Below are 23,026 nucleotides of genomic sequence, written 5' to 3'. Positions count from 1 at the left end.
AGCAGATGTTGCTTCTTCGATGCATGTAGTCAAAGAGAGAGAGATGGCTGCCAGTCCTATGCTTTTGTTACCTGCACAGGTGAGGCCACGCCCACCTCTAGTCACATGCAGAGGAAGTCTGTCCCAGCCCAGAAGGAAACAGGAATTTTACCTGCTGGCTGGACAAACATGTGCAAACATGTTCACTCTAGGAATGTCATACTTGACTGCTCTTGTGTTCCACATCCCACATACCTGGCATGGGTCTTTGCCTGAACCCCCACCCCTGCCCTGCCCTGCCCTCCTCTCTCACCTGCACCATCATGATGGTCTTGCTGCCTTTGCCCAGAGAGTCCTGCAGCAGGTAGGTGAGCTTGGAGTTGCGGAAGGGGACGTGCGCCTGCTTGGTGCGCAGAGCCTGGATCACCTCCCCCAAAGCTAGCAGGGACTTGTTGATGCTCTGAGCCTCCTTCAGACGGTCTCCTTGCGCACCGGACTTCCACACCCGCTCCGAGCCGGCCAGGTCCACCAGATTCAGTTTCCCTGCGGCAGAGGAGAATGTGTTTCCTCTTTAACACATTCTTATAAGTTCACAGGGTGAAATAAGACGTGAAAAGAGGGACAAATAGAAAATGGGGAAACAACAACAACAACAATTTATTCTTTATACCCCGCCCATCTGGCTGGGCTTCCCCAGCCACTCTGGGCGGCTTCCAACCAAATATTAAAATACAGTAATGCATCAAATGTTAAAAGCTTCCCTAAACAGGGCTGCCTTCAGATGTCTTCTAAAAGTCTGGTAGTTGTTGTTCTCTTTGACATCTGAAGGGAGGGCGTTCCACAGGGCGGGTGCCACTACCGAGAAGGCACTTGTAACCTCACTTCTCATAGGGAGGGAACCGCCAGAAGGCCCTCGACGCTGGACCTCAGTGTCCAGGCTGGACGATGGGGGTGGAGACGCTCCTTCAGGTATACTGGACCAAGGCCGTTTAGGGCTTTAAAGGTCAACACCAATACTTTCAATTGTGCTCGGAAGAAAATGAAATAACGGCCTCCGTCTTCCTCCACATCCTTGCATCTCCTACCTTGGACAGGTGCCCTGCCCCATCCCAATTTGCTCAGCAGCCGCTGACAGGGCAGGTGGATAGAAACCTGTGACTTGTCTTGCCCAGTGATGGAAAGAGGACAAGATGCAGACAAAGGCGGACTGGCGGATGAAACTACAAGGCTATGCAGAAATGGCTAGAATGACTGGGAAAATCAGAAATCAGGAGGACCAAAACTTCAGCAGAGAACGGGACGAATGTAGATTGTATTTGAAAGAACACTCCAAACACTTGAGATCTTTGGCAGGCCTTGAATAACTCTTGCAAGGTTATAAAGGCTTTGGATACTTTGTAGGACTATTAATTCAGATGAACTATAATATGCAGTTGATTAAAAGACCCACGGAGGACAGGAGGGAAGTCTTAAGCTTCGGAGGAATCTTGTTTTATTTTAAAAATTTGTGTCAAGCATGTGATTTATTTTGGAAAACCAATAAAAATTATTTCCAAAAAAAGAAAGATACCTGTGACTTGGGTGCCGCTGGCCAGCTCAGTGCCAGTGATGTTGACGGTGAGGAGGGCGTGTGAGCGGGAGCTGCGCTCGTTCATGTTGGTGGCGTACGTGGCCCGATTCCGCTTGCCCAGCGAGAGCATCTGAAGAGAAGGCAAAAGGATGGAGGGTCACTTCAAGCGGGGAATTAATGTGAGAATGTTCAGGGAGGCAGGAGAGGATATATTGTTTATTAATATCCTTTCTAACTTGTGCTAGCAAGCTCCTTTACCTAGCAGAGATACATTCCCCTTTTTACATGTACAGTGGGACCTCAGGTTACAGACGCTTCAGGTTGCAGACTCCTCTAGCCCAGAAATAGTACAATGGTACCTCTGGATCTGAACGGGGTCCGTTCCGGAGCCCCATTTGCATCCAGAAGCAAATGCAACCAGTGCCTGCACATGCGCGGGTTGCAATTCGCCACCTGCGCATGCACGAGCGGCGAAACCCGGAAGTAACACGTTACGTTACTTCCTGGTTGCATGCGGAGCACAACCTGAAAGCGCTCAACCTGAAGCACATTTAACCCGAGGTATGGCCACATGACCCGGAAGCTGTACGCCGGCTCCCTTGGCCAATAAAGCGAGATGAGCGCCGCAACCCCAGAGTCGGTCACGACTGGACCTAATGGGGTCCCTTTACCTTTACCTTTATGACTGTACCTTGGGTTAAGAACTTTGCTGCAGGATGAGAACAGAAATTGTGCTCCAGTGGCGCGGTGGCAGCGGGAGGCCCCATTAGCTAAAGTGGTGTCTCAGGTTAAGAACAGTTTCAGGTTAAGAACGGACCTCCGGAACAAATCAAGTTCTTAACCCAAGGTACCACTGTACAGCAGATAGCTGGTTGCAGGCTCGTGTGAGCCTATCACTATTATACAATTCCGTCTGCCTCAGACTGAATTGTACGTTCCTGGTAAGTTCCCTCTGAATCTCTCTTAAAAGAACAAAGACGCCACAATCTTATTCAAAGTCAATAAAAGAAGTTTACTCACATCAGTTCACAGTTGGATCCCTGAAGGCAGACTTAGTTACAAATATGTACATGTGGATCTACCCCATATGGGGGAATAATCCCAGTGCTTCTGTTAGCTGAGAGCTAGTAGAGCAGTCCTAGCTAAAAGCTGGTCAAATGAAGAGGGAAGTCAAAAAGAGAGAGGTGTGCTGCGTGACTCATCCTTTCGTTACCTGGACAGGTAAGGCCACACCCACCTTCTATCACATGCAAAAGGAAGGATGCTCCAGCCAGGAGGAACAGGAAGTTTCAACTGGCTGGACCAAACATTCCCTTGCATGTCTTCTCTAGCATTTCAAGGAATGTTGTACTTGACTGCTTCTCATGGATCACACCCCACAATTAATTCACTGGGGCAAAACCTGCTGGAAAAATAAGGCTGCCCCCTGGGACACAGATGGCTCCCAAGTCCCCAAACACTGATGTCCAGTCCGGCTACCTTTTTGATCTGGCGAAGGCTGTCCACCTCCACGCTGGTCAGTCCTGGGACGTGCAACTGGCCACTCCCATCCGGATTCAGCTTGACATCGAGTTTCTCATGGGTGTCCCTGGCAAGGAGGTCCCTAGAAGGACAGAGGAAGAAGAGGTACTCGCTAGGTACTGACAGGCCAGGCGTGCCACTGTCTGGTGAGAAAAGCCTTCCACCAGGAGAAGACAGAGCGGGATGCATTTCTTCATTTCTTACAGGGACAAATGCAAGGTCCGACACTCAGGTAGGAAGAGCCACATGCAGGAATATAGGATGGGAGCTACCTGGCTTGGCAGCTGTGCTTGAGAGAAGAGGATCACAAGCGTCACGTGAGCCAATGGCATGATGCTGCAGCAAAAACGGCTAATGCTATTCTTGGCTGCCTCAACAGAGGTTGAGTGTCCAGCTTAATAATAATAATAATAATAATAATAATAATAATAATAATTTATTTATTTATTTATTTATTTATTTATTTATTTATTTATATCCCGCCCTCCCCAGCCGAAGCCGGGCTCAGAGCGGCTAACAGCAATAAAAGTAACACAACATTCTAAAATTGATTCATTTTAAAATCAAATCAAAATCAAATCAATGGCAACCATTGGGCTAGAGTTCTATGAGGATTACAGAAGGAGGGGGTCAGGCTGTGCCTTGGCCAAAGGCCTGGTGGAACAGCTGCATCTCGCAGGCCCTGCGGAAAGATGTCAAGTCCCGCAGGGCCCTAGTCTTTTGTGACATAGCATTCCACCAGATCGGGGCCACGGCCAAAAAAGTCCTGGCTCGGGTTGAGGCCAGCCTAACCTCCCTGTGGCCTGGGACCTCCAAGATGTTTTTATTTGAAGATCGCAAGGTCCTCCGTGGGACGTACCAGGAGAGGCGGTCCTGTAGGTACGAGGGTCCTAGGCGTATAGGGCTTTAAAGGTCAAAACCAGCACTTTAAATCTGACCCTGTACTCCACCGGGAACCAGGGCAGCTGGTATAGCACCGGGTGAATGTGATCCCGCAATGAGGACCCTGTAAGGAGTTTCGCCGCGGCATTCTGCACCCGCTGGAGTTTCTGGGTCAGTCTCAAGGGCAGCCCCACGTAGAGCGAGTTACAATAATCCAGTCTGGAGGTGACCGTCGCGTGGATCACAGTGGCCAGGTCAGGGCGAGAGAGGTAAGGAGCCAACTGCTTATCAAGGGAAATAACAGTCCCACTCTCTTCTGCCTTGGTCTGACCACATCTAGAATATTGTGTCCAGTTCTGGGCACCACACTTAAAGAAGGATGCTGACAAGCTGGATCGTTGGCATAGCAGAGTGGTCCTCCTGCGGCGCAAAGGATCCGTGAGTTTGGCTGATAGCCAGAAGGTTGGCGGTTCAAGCCCACCCACGGGTGGCTGTGGGCAGAATTCCTGCATTGCACGGGGTCAGACTAGAAGACCTTTGGTGTCCCTTCCAACTCTACATTATATGATTCTCCTTTTTGTTTAATCCACACAACCACCCTGAGAGGTAGGTGAGGCTGAGAGACGACAGGGACTGGCCCTGCCTCCAAGTCCAGCAAGTGAGAGCTTCATGGCCTGGGTCTCTCCCAGGTCCTAGTCCAATGCTCTAACCACTACACCGCACTGCTTCTCTCTCAAGGGCAGGATCCGCATTCAGGGGCGTCTCTCACCTGATCACCTCGTTGTAGATCTCCACCATGCTGAGGCTGACCGAATACTTCCAGGCGTCACGCTTGGCCTCCATCTCCTGATAGAGGGCTTGCAGCGCCCGCTGGTTGATCCCGGGGTTGTCGGAGACGCCCTGGAAACAGAAAGACTCTGAGGGTCCCGCCCGAAACTCAGCGGGAGGGAGCGTCTGCCTTGCATGCAGAAGGCTCCAGGTTCAAGTCCTGGCATCTCCAGCGGGGCTTGGGATCTCCCCAGCCTAAAACTCCACAGCTGCCAGCTAGTGTGGGAGATACTGGACTAGACTGATCAGTGATGCTAGTCAGTACAGTGGTACCTTGGTTCCCAAATGCCGAAAACCCAGAAGTGTGTGTTTTCCAGTTTTCGAACGTTTTTCGGAAGCCGAACGTCCGATGCGGCTGTCGGCTATTGTTTCTGGGGTGCCTGCACCAATCAGAAGCTGCGCCTCGGTTTTCGAACATTTCGGAAGTCAAACGGACCTCCGGAACGGATTAAGTTTGGCGCCTTTGTTTTTGCTATTTATTTTGGGTTTTTGTTTTTGAGGCTTTTTCGGTTCATTTGTTTTTGTGGCTGTGTGGAACTCAGTTTAGCTGCTGATTGATCGGTTGTGTGACTGTGGAAATGGATAAAAGCCCCCCATCCAAACAATGACTGTCATCAGTACAGGTAAGGGAAAATAATTAATTTTAACATTTATCATCTACAAAAACAAAATCTACTGAAAGCCACATTTCTGGGGTTTGCTTTACAGGCTGCATTTTGCATGACCAGGGGGTGTCATGAATGCCTCCTTCCTCACTGGGTCGGTAGAAGCTCCCTTGCACACTGAAAACTTGCATTTTGATGAGGAAAAATTGAGCCTACACATCCCATGGATCCAATTTGCTCTTCTTCCACACTGGAAGCCTTTGAGCAAGCAAGCCATTAGCTACAGTCTGAAGTGGTCATGTCCAAAAGAAGCCCTGATACTTGATTCTGCTGAAGGAGCCCCTCACCTTTGGGGAATTCCTATCCAGGGGCAATTTGGTTTCAGCACTGATATTTCTGCTATTTAAGAAAATGTAATATCGCAATGGAGGGACGCGGGTGGTGCTGTGGTCTAAACCACAGAGCCTAGGGCTTGCTGATCAGAAGGTCGGTGGTTCGAATCCCCATGACGGGGTGAGCTCCCATTGCTCGATCCCTGCTCCTGCCAACCTAGCAGTTCGAAAGCACGTCAAAGTGCAAGTAGATAAATAGGTACTGCTCCGGTGGGAAGGTAAACGGCGTTTCCGTGCGCTGCTCTGGTTCGCCAGAAGCAGCTTAGTCCTGCTGGCCACATGACCCGGAAGCTGTATGCCGGCTCCCTCGGCCAATAAAGCAAGATGAGCGCCGCAACCCCAGAGTCGTCCGTGACTGGACCTAACGGTCAGGGGTCCTTTACCTATAATATCGCGATACAGGAGCAGCTTTGCCCCCAGCAAACCATCTCTTTCCGAAGAGACCACAGAAACAGAACTTCTGTGTGTGTCTATACAGTGGTACCTCGGGTTACATACACTTTAGGTTACAGACTCCACTAACCCAGAAATAGTACCTTGGGTTAAGAACTTTGCTTCAGGATGAGAACAGAAATCGGGCTCTGGCGGTGCGGCAGCAACAGGAGGCCCCATTAGCTAAAGTGGTCTTCAGGTTAAGAACAGTTTCAGGTTAAGAACGGACCTCCAGAACAAATTAAGTTCTTAACCCGAGGTACCACTGTATCTGGACGGCAGCTTAAGAAAAAGATGTGCAGCCAAACTCTACAGTTCTGTGCTTACAGGGACATGCAAAAGTGCCCAGCAAGCCCGCCAAGTGAATTAATTCAGGCGCATTAGGTGCACGAAACCCATCGCTCGGGTGTGCCATGCGCGCCGGTTGCGTGTGCCCCAATTCCCCCCCCGCCGAGGTGGCTCATCCTATGGGCTGGCGGGTGAGCAAGCTCCTACCTCCATGGTGTAAGTCTTGCCGGAGCCTGTCTGCCCGTAGGCAAAGATGCAGACGTTGTACCCATTCAGGCAGGACATGACCAGCGGCTCAATCTCCAGGAAGACCTGCAGAGGGGGCAGAGAAGGCAGAGCTGAGCGAGGGGCACCCATGCGCACGGGCACAGGCGCACCGAGGCTGTGAGGCAGAGGTCAGGAGGTGCAGTGAGGGCCGGTGAGGACGTGAGCAGCGGGTCCGTCTGTGCCGGGGGTTTTACCTGTTGCTGTGGCAACCAGGAACTCAGGCTGGCCAGCGGCTCCCTGGGTGGTACCTAGACGTTGAGGGGTCACAAAGCAGCGAGGGAGGGTCAAGCTGTGCGCCAAACCAACAGGGCGCCTGGAGCCCAGGAGAACAAGCACCCTCTCTGACCCTGAAGGCGATTTCCATGCATGCACACACAATGTCCTGTCCCAGAAGTGGCATCCGGGTGATGCAACGGCGCTCCTGGGCCAACCTGGTGCCATACCACTTAATTCCCATTTCACCTTTATAAGGAATCAGTCCACCCAACCTTCGGAACTCCCTGCCTATTGACAGGAGGCAGGCGCCTTCCCCTGGTGCATTTCCCCCGCATTCTGGTGTGTAATGAGCACAGCTGTCAACTTTTCTCTTTTCTTGCGAGGAATCCTAATAAGGGAATTTCCCTTAAAAAAAGGGAAACGTTGACAGCTATGGTAATGAGAGAGCAAGGGAGGAGAAACAGCCCTCTGTCTACATTCTCCATGCCGCACAGAATTTTATAAAATTCTAGCTCAAAAATCCCACACACTGCACAGGGGAGTCATTCCCACCCACCACCCACTTCATCAGTTTGGTCGCCCTTTTCTTTTTCTTTCTTGCTTTATGTTATTAAAGATTTTCTTGATTTACAAAAGTGTTTGCAACGTCTCTCTCCTGTATTCCCCCCCCCCCCCATGTAACATTTTTACACATCAGTTTGTTTTGTTGAGACATTAGGAAGAAAAGGGGGGAAGAGGTGGAGGGGGGGAAAGATGAGTGGGGTCGGGTGGTGATGTTTCTATTTTACTTAATATATGTGGGGTTTTGTGTCGGCGTTGCTTGTGCAGGTTCTTTGCTGTTCACTTGTGTTCCTTTGGTGGTGAGAGAGGTTGGGGTTGGCCTAGGGTGTGGTTGTTCGTTTGTGGTTGGCTGTGGTGGTCTTTGTTTTCGTGGGTGAGTGGGGTGGGTGGGTGTTTTGGATCAGGTGAGCCATATTGATTTGTATGCTGTTGGTGGGTTTTTGTCGTCGTCTTGTTGGGCTGTGTATGTGATAAAGAGGAGCCATACCGGGGTAAAGGCGTCTTCTTCTATTTGTCCTGTGTCAGTTTCAGTTTACTGGTTAATTTTTCTAGTAGGGCTGTTTCCCATACTATTTGGTACCACTGGTCCATGCTTACTCCTGACAAGTCTCTCCAGTGTCTGGCTATGATGCTTCTGGCTGCTGAAAGTAGGTGGGTTATGAGTTCTTTGTGGTGAAAGTGGGCATTATTGTCTTGGAAGATGTTTGGTAAGGCCAATTCTGGGGTGATTTCTAACCATACGAGAAATAAGTAAAATAACCAAGCAAGTACAGTGGTACCTCAGGATGCGAAAAGGATCTGTTCCAGAGCCCCGTTCGCATCCCGAATGGAACGCAAGACGCAACAGCGCGTCTGTGCGTGCGCGGGTTGTTTTGCCGCTTCCGTGCATGCATGCAACATCATTTTGAGCGTCTGCGCATGCGGGAGCGGTGAAACCCGGAAGTAACGGGCTCCATTACTTCCGGGTTGCCACGGAGCGCAATTCGAACGCGCTCAACCTGAAGCACATTCAACTCAAGGTATTGGTTGCCCTTTTCTGAACCTTTTCAACATCCATTTCGAGGCGAGGCAACCAGAACTGTGCAGAGTATTCCAAATGCTGTTTCACAGTGGGACAGACAACCTCAAAAGACAGTGGCCTCCCCTTCGTTGGAGGGCAGAGGGCCACTTGCCGGGGGATCCTTCAGCTTTGATTCCTGCATCGCAGGGGTTTGGACTAGATGACCCCCCTAGGTCCCTTCCATCCGGGCACTTCTGGGATTCCAACAGAGCCCCCCTCTTCTGTCTGCCACTCAGCACCCGCTCACCATGCTCAACTGCGAAGGCCCCGAATCCTCACCCACCCACCCACCATGCCAAGCGCCCGGTCTCCACGTGCCGTTTTCTGGACCAGTGGGATGCTGAGATCCTCCTCGTTTTGAGGAGGGAGAGGCGCCCGGAGCATCGGACAGAGACACACTCCGAGGGCAGGGGGTCCTCACCTCCTCCTGGGTGGCCTGTGGCAAGAAGACCTTGTCCAGCTTAAAGGTGCGCTCCTTGCCTTTGTAGGAGGCCGTGACGCAGCCGTCATCTGCCGGGTCCGCAGCCACCGGGGTCTCCACTTCCCCTCCCTGCTGTTCATCCTTGCTCAGCGGCTTCAGGCGGCACAGAACCCGGATGTTTCCTGCAGGGAAAGGCGGGGTGTTTAGGGAACAGCACCATCAACACCAGGGACGCGGGTGGTGCTGTGGGTTAAACCACAGAGCCTAGGGCTTGCCGATCAGAAGATCAGCGGTTCGAATCCCCGCAATGGGGTGAGCTCCCATTGCTCGGTCCCTGCTCCTGCCAACCTAGCAGTTCAAAAGCACACCAGTGTAAGTAGATAAATAGGTACCACTCCGGCAGGAAGGTAAATGGCATTTCCGTGCGCTTCTCTGGTTCGCCAGAAGCGGCTTAGTCCTGCTGGCCACATGACCCGGAAGCTGTACGCCAGCTCCCTCAGCCAATAAAGCGAGATGAGCGCCGCAACCCCAGAGTCGGCCACAACTGGACCTAATGGTCAGGGGTCCCTTTACCTTTACTTTTACCATCGACATCACCCATTTGTTTGCATGTGTCTTTCCCACCAAACTATGACGATGGTGACGCCAGTAGCTGCAGTTCAAAAGTGCTGTCACAGTACAATCCGTTCCCGGCCCAATCCATTCGTCATTGACCCACAGCTCAATTGCGGCCGCCTCAGGGGTGAAGCGTGCAGCCAGAGTTGAACGAGTGATTGGAGAGAGCGAGAACAGCTGCCTGCGATCCACTGGATCCATATTCATAGAACTTGTCTTTATTTTTTTTTACTGTTAAATTGCTCACAAGCTTTGCTCTTTTTCAAAATAATAAATAAATTAGTTTTTCAGTTTTCCAGTCAGTTATCCAACAACCAACATAAAAATCAGATTTCCAAGAATCTCCTGAATTTCTTTCCTCCCCTTTGTGGGTCCTTTCGTTAACCATTTCCTCCTGCATCTTTTATAAGAATCCAAAATCTTTTACATCTCCATTATATCCAAAATTCACCATTAAACTACAAGTGTTATGCCAATCCTACAAGTGATTTTAGCTGTTTGCAATGGTTTTTAAGATAAATTATATATTTCCCCCATTCCTTATTAAAATTTTGGTCTGCCACATTCCTGATTCTTCTGGTCATTTTTGCCGTTTCGGCATAATCCATCAACTTGATCTGCCATTCTTCTCTGGTCAGGACTTTTGTCTTCTTTCCATTTCTGGGCCATTCACTTCCGACCAGCTGTGATTGCATAGATAAATAGTCTTTTCTGCTCCCTTGGGATTTCGGCACCTCAGAGATCTCGGTGGAACGGACCTCCACAGACATGAGTGGGCTCCCTTCCCTGCTGGTTCTTAAGCAGAGGTCGGGAGTCCATCTGTCTGAGATGCTTTAGCTGAGATTCTTCAACGGCCGTTTATAAAATTATCCATGGCAAGGAGAAAGCAGATGGAGGGGGCTTCCTATGATGCGGAATGCTGGAAGATTCAGGGCACATAAAAGGAAGCGTTTCTTCAGGAAGCACAGCGTGGAACTGTGGAACTCCCTGCCACAGTGGCAGTGATGGAAAATATTAGAACACATTTCAATTTGGATGAGCCAGATTGAATTGTGCACCGTATTTTTTGCTCCATAAGACGCACCTGACCATAAGACGCACCTAGTTTTTAGAGGGGGAATGCAAGGAAAGAAAATATTCTTTAAAGGGAGCGCTGTGCAGAGCCTGTATGCACCCCAGGCTCTGCTCAGCGCTCCCTTTCGCGAGCTGTGTGGAGCGTGTGTGCAGCGCTTGCAGACTTTTCTGGTAGGTGGGGGAAGGGACTGATGGGCTGCCCTCTGTCCCTTCCCCCACCTCCCAGAAGAGCCAGCAAGAGCCGCACACTCTTTAAAGAGCCACGTGGAGCGTGTGTGCAGCTCTTGTGGGCTTTTCCGCGAGGTGGGAGAAGGGAGTGATGGGTTGCCCTTCTCCCTCCTTGGGGAAAAGCCCCCAAGAGCCGTGCACACGCTCCATGCGGCTCTTTAAAGGGAGCGCTTAGCAGAGCCTCCCGCCTGCATTCGCTCCATAAGACGCACACACATTTCCCCTTACTTTTTAGAAGGGGATAAAGTGTGTCTTATGGAGCGAAAAATACGGTATTGTCTTTAGAAACTCACATGAGTTTGCAACTAGTTTTCAGCAAAGAAGAATGTGATGTTCTGATGCTCGGATCCTGCTTGCAGGTGACAAGAGGATGCTAAACTAGGTGGCCCATTGGCTTGATCCAGCCAGCCCTTCTTATGTCCTTTCCTAATGATCCCTTGCCTTTTCCCCACGGCCGCCGCACGCTGGTTCCTCCCCCCTGCCCGCCCTCTGCGCCCTCCCCACTTGGGGGCACCTTTCAGCTCCAGGAGCTGGTCATGGTACTTCTTCCGCAGCTGGACCTCCCTCTGGCACCTCTCCTGCAGCAGACGGTTGGCGTGAGAGACTTCGCCGATGGCTGAGCACATCTGGGGGCGAGAGGAGAGAGGGTGGGATTTCGGTACCAGCGAGGCCAGCGCCACACGCCGGACCACAAAACCAGGAAGAGCCAGTTGAGAGGGAATCTAAGTGGAAAGCGACTCCGGAAAAGGGGCAAGGAGGGCTCAGCATGTTCAGTGAAAGAAAGGGGTTGAGTCAGTGTTTCAAAGACTGTAGTTAGATGAGAGATGAGGGGGTGACAGAAGGGGGTTGAGGAAAGAATGAAACTGCCAATATATATTTTGCCTGCATTTTTTGGCCTATATACAGTGGAACCTCGGCTTACAGATGCTTCAGGTTACAGACTCCGCTAACCCAGAAATAGTACCTTGGGTTAAGAACTTTGCTTCAGGATGAGAACAGAAATTGAGCTCCGGCGGCAGCGGGAGGCCCCACTAGCTAAAGTGGTACCTCAGGTTAAGAACAGTTTCAGGTTAAGAACGGACCTCCGGAACGAATTAAGTACTTAACCTGAGGTACCACTGTATAAAAGTAGAGACATCACCTTGCCAACAAAGGCCCGTATAGTTAAAGCCATGGTTTTCCCAGTAGTGATGTATGGAAGTGAGAGCTGGACCATCAAGAAGGCTGATCACCAAAGAACTGATGCTTTTGAATTCTGGTGCTGGAGGAGACCCTTGAGAGTCCCATGGGCTGCAAGAAGATCAAACCGATCCATTCTTAAGGAAATCAGCCCTGAGTGCTCCCTGGAAGGACAGATCCTGAAGCTGAGGCTCCAAGACTTTGGCCACCGCATGAGAAGAGAAGACTCCCTGGAAAAGACCCTGATGTTGGGAAAGATGGAGGGCACAAGGAGAAGGGGACGACAGAGGACGAGATGGTTGGACAGTGTTCTCGAAGCTACAAACATGAGTCTGACCAAACTGTGGGAGGCAGTGGAAGACAGGAGGGCCTGGCGTGCTCTGGTCCAGGGGTCACGAAGAGGCGGACACGACTAAATGACTAAACAACAACAAAACCACTGTATAGTATTATAAACACAAATGGCTCCATATACTTGTCTGTAAAGGAAAGCAACACACAAAGAAGCATCAACCTGGTCCATCAGTCTCAATCCATCTCCCCAAGGAGCTTCTGGTCCTGCTGCCCTTCCCCCCATGACGTCAGGTAGACTAAAGAGCAGGGGCAGCCCAGACCCCCAAATACCCCTGCTTGGAGCCTCCGCTGCCGCCCCTTTCCCCTGAGCCTCACCTGCTGCCGAGCCTCGTTGAGGGCTGCCTCATAGCAGTCTGCAAAACTGCGCACCTGCCCGCGAAGGCTACCATAGTCGGATTTCATGCCCCTGAGCAGGGGCTGGAGGGTGTCCAAGCGCTGGCGGACCCCTGGAAAGGGAAAGGAAGAGAAGCATTGGCTTGCCATGTTCATAGCCTGCCCTTCCTCGGAGCAGCGTGTCGTGTTTTGAACTCACAACAACCTTGCAAGGCAGACTGGTGGGCCAAGAGAGAAGGCCACACCGGGCAAAGGCATTAAAACCGGATTTCTGGTGCCCAAACCCTTATCTTCTCTAGAACCTGAATGTAGCGTGAGTGATAGTGTTGTGCAGTGGTTAGAGTATCGGACAAAGGACCTGCGTGAGAAAAGAGATTAAAGTGGGGTTATTTCTGTTCTTATTTTTGTTGTGTGCTTTGTGTTTTTCGTTTTGTAATTTGAATGCTGTGGACCGCCCCAAATTCTGCGGATGAAGGGCAGTACACAAATCAATCAATCAATTAAGACAAAAGGTAAAAAAGTGGTTATAGAAATGCAATGAATTTGTGAAAGATATGTGGAAGTCAGAAAGAGGGAGGGAAGGAGGTCGATGGTCTTTCTGAGCAATACTTTAAGTTATGGATTTGTGTCATGAAAATGTAATGAAATATGGAAAACGCAATAAAAAGTATGTGAAAAATAAATGAATTCACTGGGTGACCTCAGACCATCACACTCTCTCAGCACAGTCTACCTCGCAAAGTTGTTGTGAGGATTAAATGAGGAAGGGGAGAACAAAATATACCTCCCAGAGTTCCTTAGAGGAACGGGTGGGATGGAAAACGCAATGAATAAATAAATCAATATAATCCTTACCCAGTTCCCCATCTCTTGCCCCAGCCCATAGTTGGAAATGGGTTTGGGGACACACACACACACACACACACACACACACACAGCCAAGACCTTGCTCCCCATCCCAGCTACCTGCCAGCTGTTCTCGCAGGTGCCGCAGGTGTGTCTCAGAGCACTGAGAGGCTTCCCTGATGGCCTGTTCCTTCTGCGCCTCCAGTTCGTTGATCTCGCCCAGCAGCTCCCGACGCAGACCGGCAATCTCAAAATCATAGTCGGAGATCTGCCAGGGAGAGATTGCGCTTGAGAATCTGGGGGTTCGGGGGACATGGTGCATGGACCACACAGCTCAGGGATCACAGAATGGTAGCGTTGGAACAGACCTCTCCAGGTAGGGTTAGCTAATGCCATAGAAGACAAAATGGGAATTCAAGATGAGCTTAGAATAGCGGTTCTCAAGCTGTGGGTTCCCAGATGTTGTTGGACTCCAACTCCCATCATCCCTGAGCTCTGGCCTTGCTAGCTAGGGGTGAGGGGAGTTGTAGTTCAACAACATCTGGGAACCCACAGGTTGAGAAAGGCTGGCTTAGAGCATGGGTAGGCAAACTAAGGCCCGGGGGCCGGATCCGGCCCAATCGCCTTCTGAATCCGGCCCGCGGATGGTTCGGGAATCTGCGTGTTTTTACACAAGCAGAATACGTACTTTTATTTAAAATGCATCTCTGGGTCATTTGTGGAGCCTGCCTGGTGTTTTTACATGAGCAGAATGTGTTCTTTATTTAAAATGCATCTCTGGGATATTTGTAAAGGTAAAGGTAAAGGGACCCCTGACCATTAGGTCCAGTCGTGGCCGACTCTGGGGTTGCGGCGCTCATCTCGCTTTACTGGCTGAGGGAGCTGGCGTACAGCCTCCGGGTCATGTGGCCAGCATGACTAAGCCGCTTCTGGCGAACCAGAGCAACGCACGGAAACGCCGTTTACCTTCCCACCAGAGTGGTACCTATTTATCTACTTGCATTTTGACGTGCTTTCGAACTGCTAGGTGGGCAGGAGCAGGGACAGAGCAATGGGAGCTCACCCCATTGCAGGGATTTGAACCGCCGACCTTCTGATCGGCAAGTCCTAGGCTCTGTGGTTTAACCCACAGCGCCACCCGCATCCCCTGGGTTATTTGTAGGACATAGGAATCCCCCCCCCCAAAAAAAATATATAGTCCGGCCTCCCACAAGGTCTGAGGGACAGTGGACCAGCCCCCTGCTGAAAAGGTTTGCTGAACCCTGCCTTAGAAGATTGGAGAACTGGTCATAAGCTAACAAAATGAATTTCAGTAGGGACAAATGTCAGGTTCTGCACTTAGGCAGGAAGAACCAGATGCACAAATATAGGATGGGAGAACACCTGACTTACTAGTAGCACATGTGAAAAGGACCTAGGGGTCTTGGCGGACCACAAGCTAAACATGAGTCAACAGGGTGATGCAGCAGCAAAAAAAGCTAATATTATTCTAGGCTACATCAACAGAAATCTAGTGTCCAGATCAGGCATAGGCAAACTCGGCCCTCCAGATGTTTTGGAACTACAACTCCCATCATCCCTGACCACTGGTCCTGTTAGCTAGGGATGATGGGAGTTGTAGTCCCAAAACATCTGGAGGGCCAAGTTTGCCTATGCCTGGTCTAGATCAAGGGAAGTCATAGACCACTCTATTCTTCCTTGGTCAGACCACACTTGGAATACGGTGTCCAATTCTGCGCACCACAGTTTAAGAAGAATGTTGACAAGCTGGAAGGTGTGCAGAGGAGGGCGACCAAGATGATCAAGGGTCTGGAAACCAAGCCTGATGAGGAACGGTTGAAGGAGCCAGGTATGTTTAGCCTGGGAAAGAGGAGACTGAGAGGAGATAGGATGGTCGTATTTGGGTATCTTCATCTCGTTACCTTGTGCTTCAGCCTTGCGGTCATCTCTTCAGAGCTCTGCAGTTGTTCTGCCAGCTGCTGGCATCTCTCCGCCTGGGCGTTCAGCTGCTCCATCAAGGCGCAGTTCCTTTCCTCAGCCTCTGCTACAGCCTGGAGGCTACGGGGGGAGTCCACCTCCACCGTCTTGGTGATATACTGCGGGGGGGGGAGCTAGTCAGGGTCTGTGATGAGATAAGACCCTTTCCTCTGCAAGGTCGGGGAACGTGGACAACAGACAGGCAAAACGCAGGTAACTGGGTGTTGTCGATGTTCATCACTATTCCAGGGACGGACTTTTGCCTCCTGAGCAAGGACGAAAATGGGCACCTCCTCCTAAATATTTCTTGTCTTCACAATAATTCATTTTAGTGCAGCTGCTTTTTATGGATCCTCTCGGTAGGTTCCCATATAAATATAGGTTTTATTATTATCTTTTTTATTTTTAAATTTACTTATTTGGCTTTTCAAATTACAGATTTACAATCACATATCCAATGTACAACGTAAAGACAAGATTCCCAAGAATCTCCTGGACTTCCATCCTCCCCTTTGTGGGTCCTTTCGTTAACCATTTCCTCCTGCGTCTTTTATGACAATCCAAATCTTTTACATCTCCGTTATATCTAAAATTCACCATTAAACTACAAGTGTTCTTCCAAACCTACTAATGATTTTAACTGTTTACAATTTCTGAATCTTCCGGTCATTTTTGCCATTTTGACAAAAAGGTTTTATTACCACCAGTGCTTTTATTCTAGAGAAAAAGGCGCTGGTACCATGTACCCCTGAATAACCCCAGAAAAAAACACATGATTACGGGATGTGAAACACAAGAGCAGTCAAGTACAACATTCCTAGAGTGAACATGTTTACACATGGGGAGGAACGTTTGTCCAGCCAGCAGGTAAACTTCCTGTTTCCTTCTGGGCTGGGACAGACTTCCTCTGCATTTGACTAGAGGTGGGCGTGGCCTCACCTGTGCAGGTAACAACAAAAGCACAAGGCAGGGCAGCCATCTCTCTCTTTTTTACTACATGCATCAAAGAAGCAACTTCTGCTTAGCCAAAGATGCTCTCTTAGCCAAGAGAGGACAAAGGGACTTTATTCTTATGAGATAGTTTCTATGTATATGTTACTTTTCTAAGCTAAGTCTGCCTTCTGGGATCCGATTGTGAACAGAATGTGAGTGAGTAAACTCTTTTTATCCTTTAATAGAAGACTGTGTCGTGTCTTATCTTTTATGAGGGAATAAGGGGTAATACCAGAACAGTTATTATAGGGGCTTTAGCGAGCCTGAGCAAACGCATCCGCTGTGAGTTTAAAAAGAGGGAATGTTACTCTGCTAAATTGTGAACTTATTATTAGTAATAATAATAATTTATTATTTATACCCCACCCATCTGGCTGAGTTTTCCCAGCCACTCTGGGCAGCTTCCAATCGAGTGTTAAAAACACAAGTTGGAAAGGCTATTATCAAACAATATATCCTCTCCTGCATCCCTGAACATTCCCACAATGGTGTTGATGGTGCCCGCCTGACCCGGCACTTTGTGCAGGGCAACGGCCCACACAGCTCTAAATCTGGCACTGCCTGTTCTGTCCCTTGTCCTCCTCCTCCTCTCTTCCCCTCTCTGCCACTTCTCCTTCCTTCCTTCTCCCAGGAAAGTGCCCTCCCAACAGGCCAAGTAGAGCAGAGACTTGGCCTTTTTCCTGGAGAAGAAGGGGGTCTCTTTCAGAAGCCCTGGGAGTGGCACTTGCCCTCTAGCAGCCGGAAAGGGGTCCTTGAGAGATGGGGTGGCACTCACCTGCACTTCAGGGGGGCGGCTCTTCTGCGCCTCCAGGGAGAGCTGGAGTCCTCGCAGGCGTTCGTCCAGGTGGCGCACCTCCTCCTCCTTGCGCCACTGCAGGCGGTCCATCTGCACCTCCAGCGACATCAGCTCTTCCACCTTCTGCTGCAAGGTGGCCTCCAGCTGCTGCACTTTGGTGCGGAGGTCCTCGTTCTCCTGGGAAGAGCAGTGTGGGAATGTTCAGGGAGGCAGGAGAGGATATATTGTCTATCAACATCCTTCCTAACTTGCAGTTCACACGACAAAAGGAAGATGGAGAAGAAGAGAAAAGAGAGAGAGATGACTGCGTGCCTTGTGCTTTTGTTTTCCTTGTTTTCCTAGAGTGGACATGCAAGGGGATGTTTGGTCCAGCCAGTCAGAACTTCCTGTTTCCTCCTGGGCTGGGACATACTTCCCCTTGCATGTGACTAGAGGTGGGCATGACCTTACCTGTCCAGGTGACAAAAGCACATGGCACACAGCACCCTCTCTCTTTTTGACTTCCTCTCCTCATTGGAGCAGCATTTCAGCTGGAGATGACCTGTTGGCTTTCAGCCAACAGAGGACAAAGAGACTATCTCCATATGGGGAGACTCACATGTATATATGTGTAACTAAGTCTGCCTTCAGGGATCCACCTGTGAACTGACGATGATGTGAGTAAACTACTTTTATATATCTTAAACAAGATTGTGGCGTGTTTATTCTTTTAAGAGGGAAATAAGCTATCTTACCATGAATCTATATTGAAAAGCTTAAACAAGCCTGCAGCCAGCTACCTGCTCTGCGTTTAAATAATAATAATAATAATAATAATAATAATAATAATAATAAATTTTATTTATACCCTTCCCTCCCCAGCCAAGACTGGGCTCAGGGTGGCTAACACCAGATATAAAACAATTGATTGAACTACAACTTAAAAAACAAGATTAAAATACAACATTAAAATGCAGCCTCCTTTCAGGAGAAACTCAAATCAAAAACTTTTTTGGGGAAGAAAACGTTAAAACTATGCCAAGTTATAGAACTTGCTAGCGCAAGTTAGGAAGGATATTAATAAACAATATATCCTCTCCTGCCTCCCTCAACAATCCCACAAAATTCAGGTCTGGAAAGGACAAAATAAGAGAGCCCCCTTGGTGCAGTGGTTAGAGCGTGGGACTAGGACAAGCGAGACCCAGGTTCTAATCCCTGGTGACCTTGGGGGCCATTCGCTGCCTCTAGGGTTGCCCTGTTTCAAAAACTAAAAACCAGGACACCCTGAAAATTGTTGTGTTTGGGTTTTTTTTTAGGAAAACCCTCGCAGGGTTATTGTGGGGATTGAACGAGGAGGTGGGGAGGAAAGGGAGTCTCTCACCTTCACCAGCTGTGCAGGGGGCTGCGCGGAGACGGTGGCCAGCTGCTGCAAGAGCCCCTGGGTGATATTCAGGCTCTGCTTCAGCCCCTCGTTCTCCACCGTCAGGTTGTGGATCCGCTTCTCCGAGTCGGTCACTCCCTGGGGGGTGGGAGACAAAAAAAAAATTGAGGGTTTCCTTTACAAAGGGCTCCCCACCACCACCATCACCTCTATAATTCCAGAATTATAGAACTGAAAGGGATCCCCAAGGGCATCTAGTCCAACCCCCTGCAATGCCGCAATCCATAGCTGTCAACTTTTCCCTTTTCTTGCGAGGAATCCTATTCGGAATAAGGGAATTTCCCTTTTAAAAAAGGGGAAAGTTGACAGCTATGCCGGAATCACAACAAGAGTGTGGGATGTGAAACACAAGAGGAGTCAACATTCCTAGAGTGAACACGTTTACACATGGGGAGGAATGTTTGTCCAGCCAGCAGGTAAACGTCCTGTTTCCTTCTGGGCTGGGACAGACTTCCTCTGCATGTGACTAGAGGTGGGCGTGGCCTCACCTGTGCAGGTAACAAAAGCATAGGACTGGCAGCCATCTCTCTCTTTTTGACTACATGCATCGAAGAAGCAACATCTGCTTAGCCAAAGATGCTCTCTTAGCCAAGAGAGGACAAAGGAACTGAGATATCTTAGAAAAGTAACACATACCTGGAAACTAAGTCTGCCTTCTGGGATCCAATCGTGAACAGAATGTGAGTGAGTAAACTCTTTTTAAACTTTTATAAAAGACTGGTCGTGTCTTATCTTTTATGAGGGAATAGGGGGAAAATACCAGAACAGTTCAGGATGTGGGTGGCGCTGTGGGTTAAACCACAGAGCCTTGGGCTTGCCGATCAGAAGGTTAGCGGTTTGAATCCCCGCGACAGGGTGAGCTCCCGTTGCTCGGTCCCTGGCTCCTGCCCATCTAGCAGTTCAAAAGCCCGAAGTGCAAGTAGATAAATAGGTACCGCTCTGGCGGGAAGGTAAACGGCGTTTCCATGCGCTGCTCTGGTTCGCCAGAGCTGGCCACATGACCCAGAAGCTGTACACCAGCTTCCTTGGCCAATAAAGCGAGATGAGCGCCGCAACCCCAGAGTCGGCAGCAACTGGACCTAATGGTCAGAGGTCCCTTTACCTTTACCTACCAGAACAGTTATTATAGAGGCTTTAACGAGCTTGAGCAAACACATCCACTGTGAGTTTAAAAAGGGGAATTGTGAAAGTTGAAAAGGCTACAGTCAAACAATATATCCTCTCCTGCATCCCCGAACATTCCCACAAACAGGAATCCCTGGCAGAGGGCCATCTCACCTCTGTTTCAAAAGAGGTCCTGCACTATTCCCCACCCCCTGCTATGGGTGCTGCCCCAATACACAGGCTCAGTTTTCCCAGGCCCTGAGTGCGAGGGCCACGGGGGGGGGGAGGGGGTCCAGCTCTCCTCACCGTGCCCATGCGAAGCCGTTCCAGCTCCTCCTCGCGCTCCTGGATCTGTTGCTTCAGCCCCTGGATCTGGTGAGGAAGGAAGAACAGGAAAGTCACCCTCCCTCTGCCCTACACTCCCTCGAACCCCACTCTTTGGGTAAAGGCAGGAAACAGACCCACCTCATCTCATCAGGGTCTCCTTCGTACAGGACTGGACATCTTTCCGCAGGGCCTGCAAGACAGGGCTGTTCCGCCTGGCCTTTGGTTTGGACTCGGTCTGACCCTTAGGTTTCCCTCTCCTTATAGTCTTGATCTTTCGGATACTTTTAAAATGAGGCTGCATTTTAAATTGCATTTTAACCTGTATTTTAAATTGGGTTTTTTCCCTCTATTATGTTTTTACTGTGATTTTATTGGTGCTAGCCACCCTGAGCCCGGCTCTGGCCGGGGAGGGTGGGGTATAAATAAAGTTTATTATTAAGAAAATTGTAAACATTTGAAAATGTTTGTAGGCTTGAATTGAAATGTTTTGTAATGTAAATATAAGGAACTGGTTTACCGAAAATAAGGTGAAATATTATAATAAAATAAAATAAGATAAAATTTATTATTATTATTATTATTGAATCAGAGAATCGCAGGGTGGTAAGGGACTTCTAAAGGTCCTCTAGACCAACCCCTTGCAATGCAGGGGCTGTAGTTCAAGAATCCCTGCCTCTCTGGGGTGCAACCAGATCGGGCAGCTGAGCAAAAAGAAGGCAGAGTGAAGCCCTTGTGGCTAGTAGCCGCCAATAGTAGTAGCAGTATTAATAATAATAAATAATAATAAATTTTTATTTATACCCTGCCCTTCCCGGTTCAGAAAACCAGGCACAGGGCAGCTAACAACAAATTTAAAACACTTAATTGATGCTACAAAAAACAGCATAAAATACGGTATAAAACGTGAATAACAATAAAATCAAAAATCAATTTAGTGGGGAAATCCATCCAATAAACAGTAGATGATCACCAGGGCTAGCTGGCTAAATTAGTCCTATTTGGGCCAGCAAGGAGACCAGGGGAGAATTAGCTGTGGGATCCCAGAGCGGGTAATCTTCATAAAAAGAGGAAAGGGAGAGAAGGAAGGGGAATAAAATATCAGGCTAAGTTCAGATTGAAAGCCAGCCGGAATAGCTCTGTCTTACAGGCTGGGCGAAAGGAGGTTAAATCCTGCAGGGCCCTGGTCTCCTGGCACAGAGCATTCCCCCCGGTCGGAGCCATCACTGAGAAGGCCCTGGCCCTGGGGGAGGATAATCTGACTTCCTTAGGGACCTCTAAACTATGGTTGTTCATGGACCTTAAGGTCCTCTGTGGGGCAGACCAGGAGAAGCGGTCCTGTAAATACGAGGTCCCTAAGTAGTAGTAGTAGTAATAATAATAATTTTATTATTTATACCGTGCCCATTTGGCTGGGTTTCCCCAGCCACTCCAATAGCCCTCTCCTCCTCCAATCCTCTTTTAAAGCCCCTTCGGTTGCTGGCCACCACTGACTCCCGTGGCAGGGAGTTCCGCCGTTTAACTACGTGCTGAGCAAAGAAGCCCTTTCCTGGTGGGCCCCATTTCACAGCGGCCTCGGCAGCTAGCTTGGCTGACATTCGGGGACCATGGGAGCCGCTGGGCACAACGGCACGGGGAAGGAAGTGAGACCCGGCCCCTGGCGACTACCCCCAACGCCCCCCCGGCCCTCCGCCTCACCTGATGGTGGAAATTCCCAGCCACCCGCTGCTTCTCTCTCTCCCGCAGTTCTGCCTGCTGACGGAGGCCTGTCACCTCTTCTGACAGCCGGGTCCGCTCACCCTGGAGGGTGTTGATGGACTCCACCAGCTGGTGCACCCCGGTCGATGCCACTGGGTAGAGCAGGCAGGCTGAAGGTAGCTTCACCCCTGAGACAGAGGAGGAGAAGGGATGGAGCCCCTGGAGATGCCGCCACAAGGAATCTTAGGACACCCAAAGATCATCCAGCCCAACCCGCGGCAATGCAGAATCTCAACGGAAGATTCCAAGTCAAAGGCCAGGGGGTCCCAGCCAACTCTCAAGTTCTATGATTCTGACATCTGGCCTCCTTCCTCTGCTTCCATGCCAATAATAATAATAATAATAATAATAATAATAATAATAATAATAATTTATTTATTATTTATACCCCACCCATCTGGCTGGGTTTCCCCAGCCACTCTGGGCGGCTTCCAACAAAACACTAAAATACAATAACCAATTAAGCATTAAAAGCTTCCCTAAAGAGGGCTGCCTTCAGATGTCTTCTAAAAGTCAGGTAGTTGTTGTTCTCTTTGACATCTGGTGGGAGGGCGTTCCACAGGGCGGGCGCCACCACCAAGAAGGCCCTCTGCCTGGTTCCCTGTAACTTGGCTTCTCGCAGGGAGGGAACCGCCAGAAGACCCTTGGGAGATGGACCTCAGTGTCCGGGCAGAACGATGGGGGTGGAGACGCTCCTTTAGGTATACTGGGCTGAGGCCGTTTAGGGCTTTCAAGGTCAGCACCAACACTTTGAATTGTGTTCGGAAATGTACTGGGAGCCAATGTAGGTCTTTCAAGACCGGTGTTATATGGTCTCGGCGGCCGCTCCCAGTCACCAGTCTGGGAGCAAAATTTTGGGATCAAATCAGAAACCGAGACGGCTTCTGTAAATCTGGGATCGTCCCTGGAAAACAGGGGCACTTGGTGGGGAGGGTGTTTGTCACCCCAGTGAGGAACCTAGGGTGGATCTTCACGCAGGAAAAACCCCGCTATAAATAAGTCA

General features: G+C 49.7%; 1 protein-coding gene across 1 annotated transcript in view; it reads right to left on the bottom strand.

Moving 5' to 3' along the window:
- Nucleotides 1-23,026, bottom strand: part of KIFC2 (kinesin family member C2) — a 43,912-nt gene that overhangs the window by 5,543 nt on the left and 15,343 nt on the right. Inside the window, exons 5-18 of the mRNA XM_083621944.1 lie at nt 21,964-22,151; nt 20,248-20,313; nt 18,778-18,915; nt 17,397-17,594; nt 15,574-15,747; nt 13,772-13,919; nt 12,788-12,918; nt 11,454-11,565; nt 9,023-9,204; nt 6,705-6,809; nt 4,722-4,852; nt 3,029-3,152; nt 1,550-1,679; nt 293-522 (exon numbers count right to left, since the gene is read on the bottom strand). Of these exons, the coding sequence (XP_083478070.1) occupies nt 293-522; nt 1,550-1,679; nt 3,029-3,152; nt 4,722-4,852; nt 6,705-6,809; nt 9,023-9,204; nt 11,454-11,565; nt 12,788-12,918; nt 13,772-13,919; nt 15,574-15,747; nt 17,397-17,594; nt 18,778-18,915; nt 20,248-20,313; nt 21,964-22,151 (2,057 nt within the window). The remainder of the gene's footprint in view (nt 1-292; nt 523-1,549; nt 1,680-3,028; nt 3,153-4,721; nt 4,853-6,704; nt 6,810-9,022; nt 9,205-11,453; nt 11,566-12,787; nt 12,919-13,771; nt 13,920-15,573; nt 15,748-17,396; nt 17,595-18,777; nt 18,916-20,247; nt 20,314-21,963; nt 22,152-23,026) is intronic.

The sequence above is a fragment of the Podarcis filfolensis genome, assembly GCF_964270895.1.
Source record: "Podarcis filfolensis genome assembly, chromosome: 7".
Classification (NCBI taxonomy): domain Eukaryota; kingdom Metazoa; phylum Chordata; class Lepidosauria; order Squamata; family Lacertidae; genus Podarcis; species Podarcis filfolensis.
Note: the sequence above shows the minus strand (reverse complement) of the source record. Positions and strands in the feature narration are given on the sequence as shown.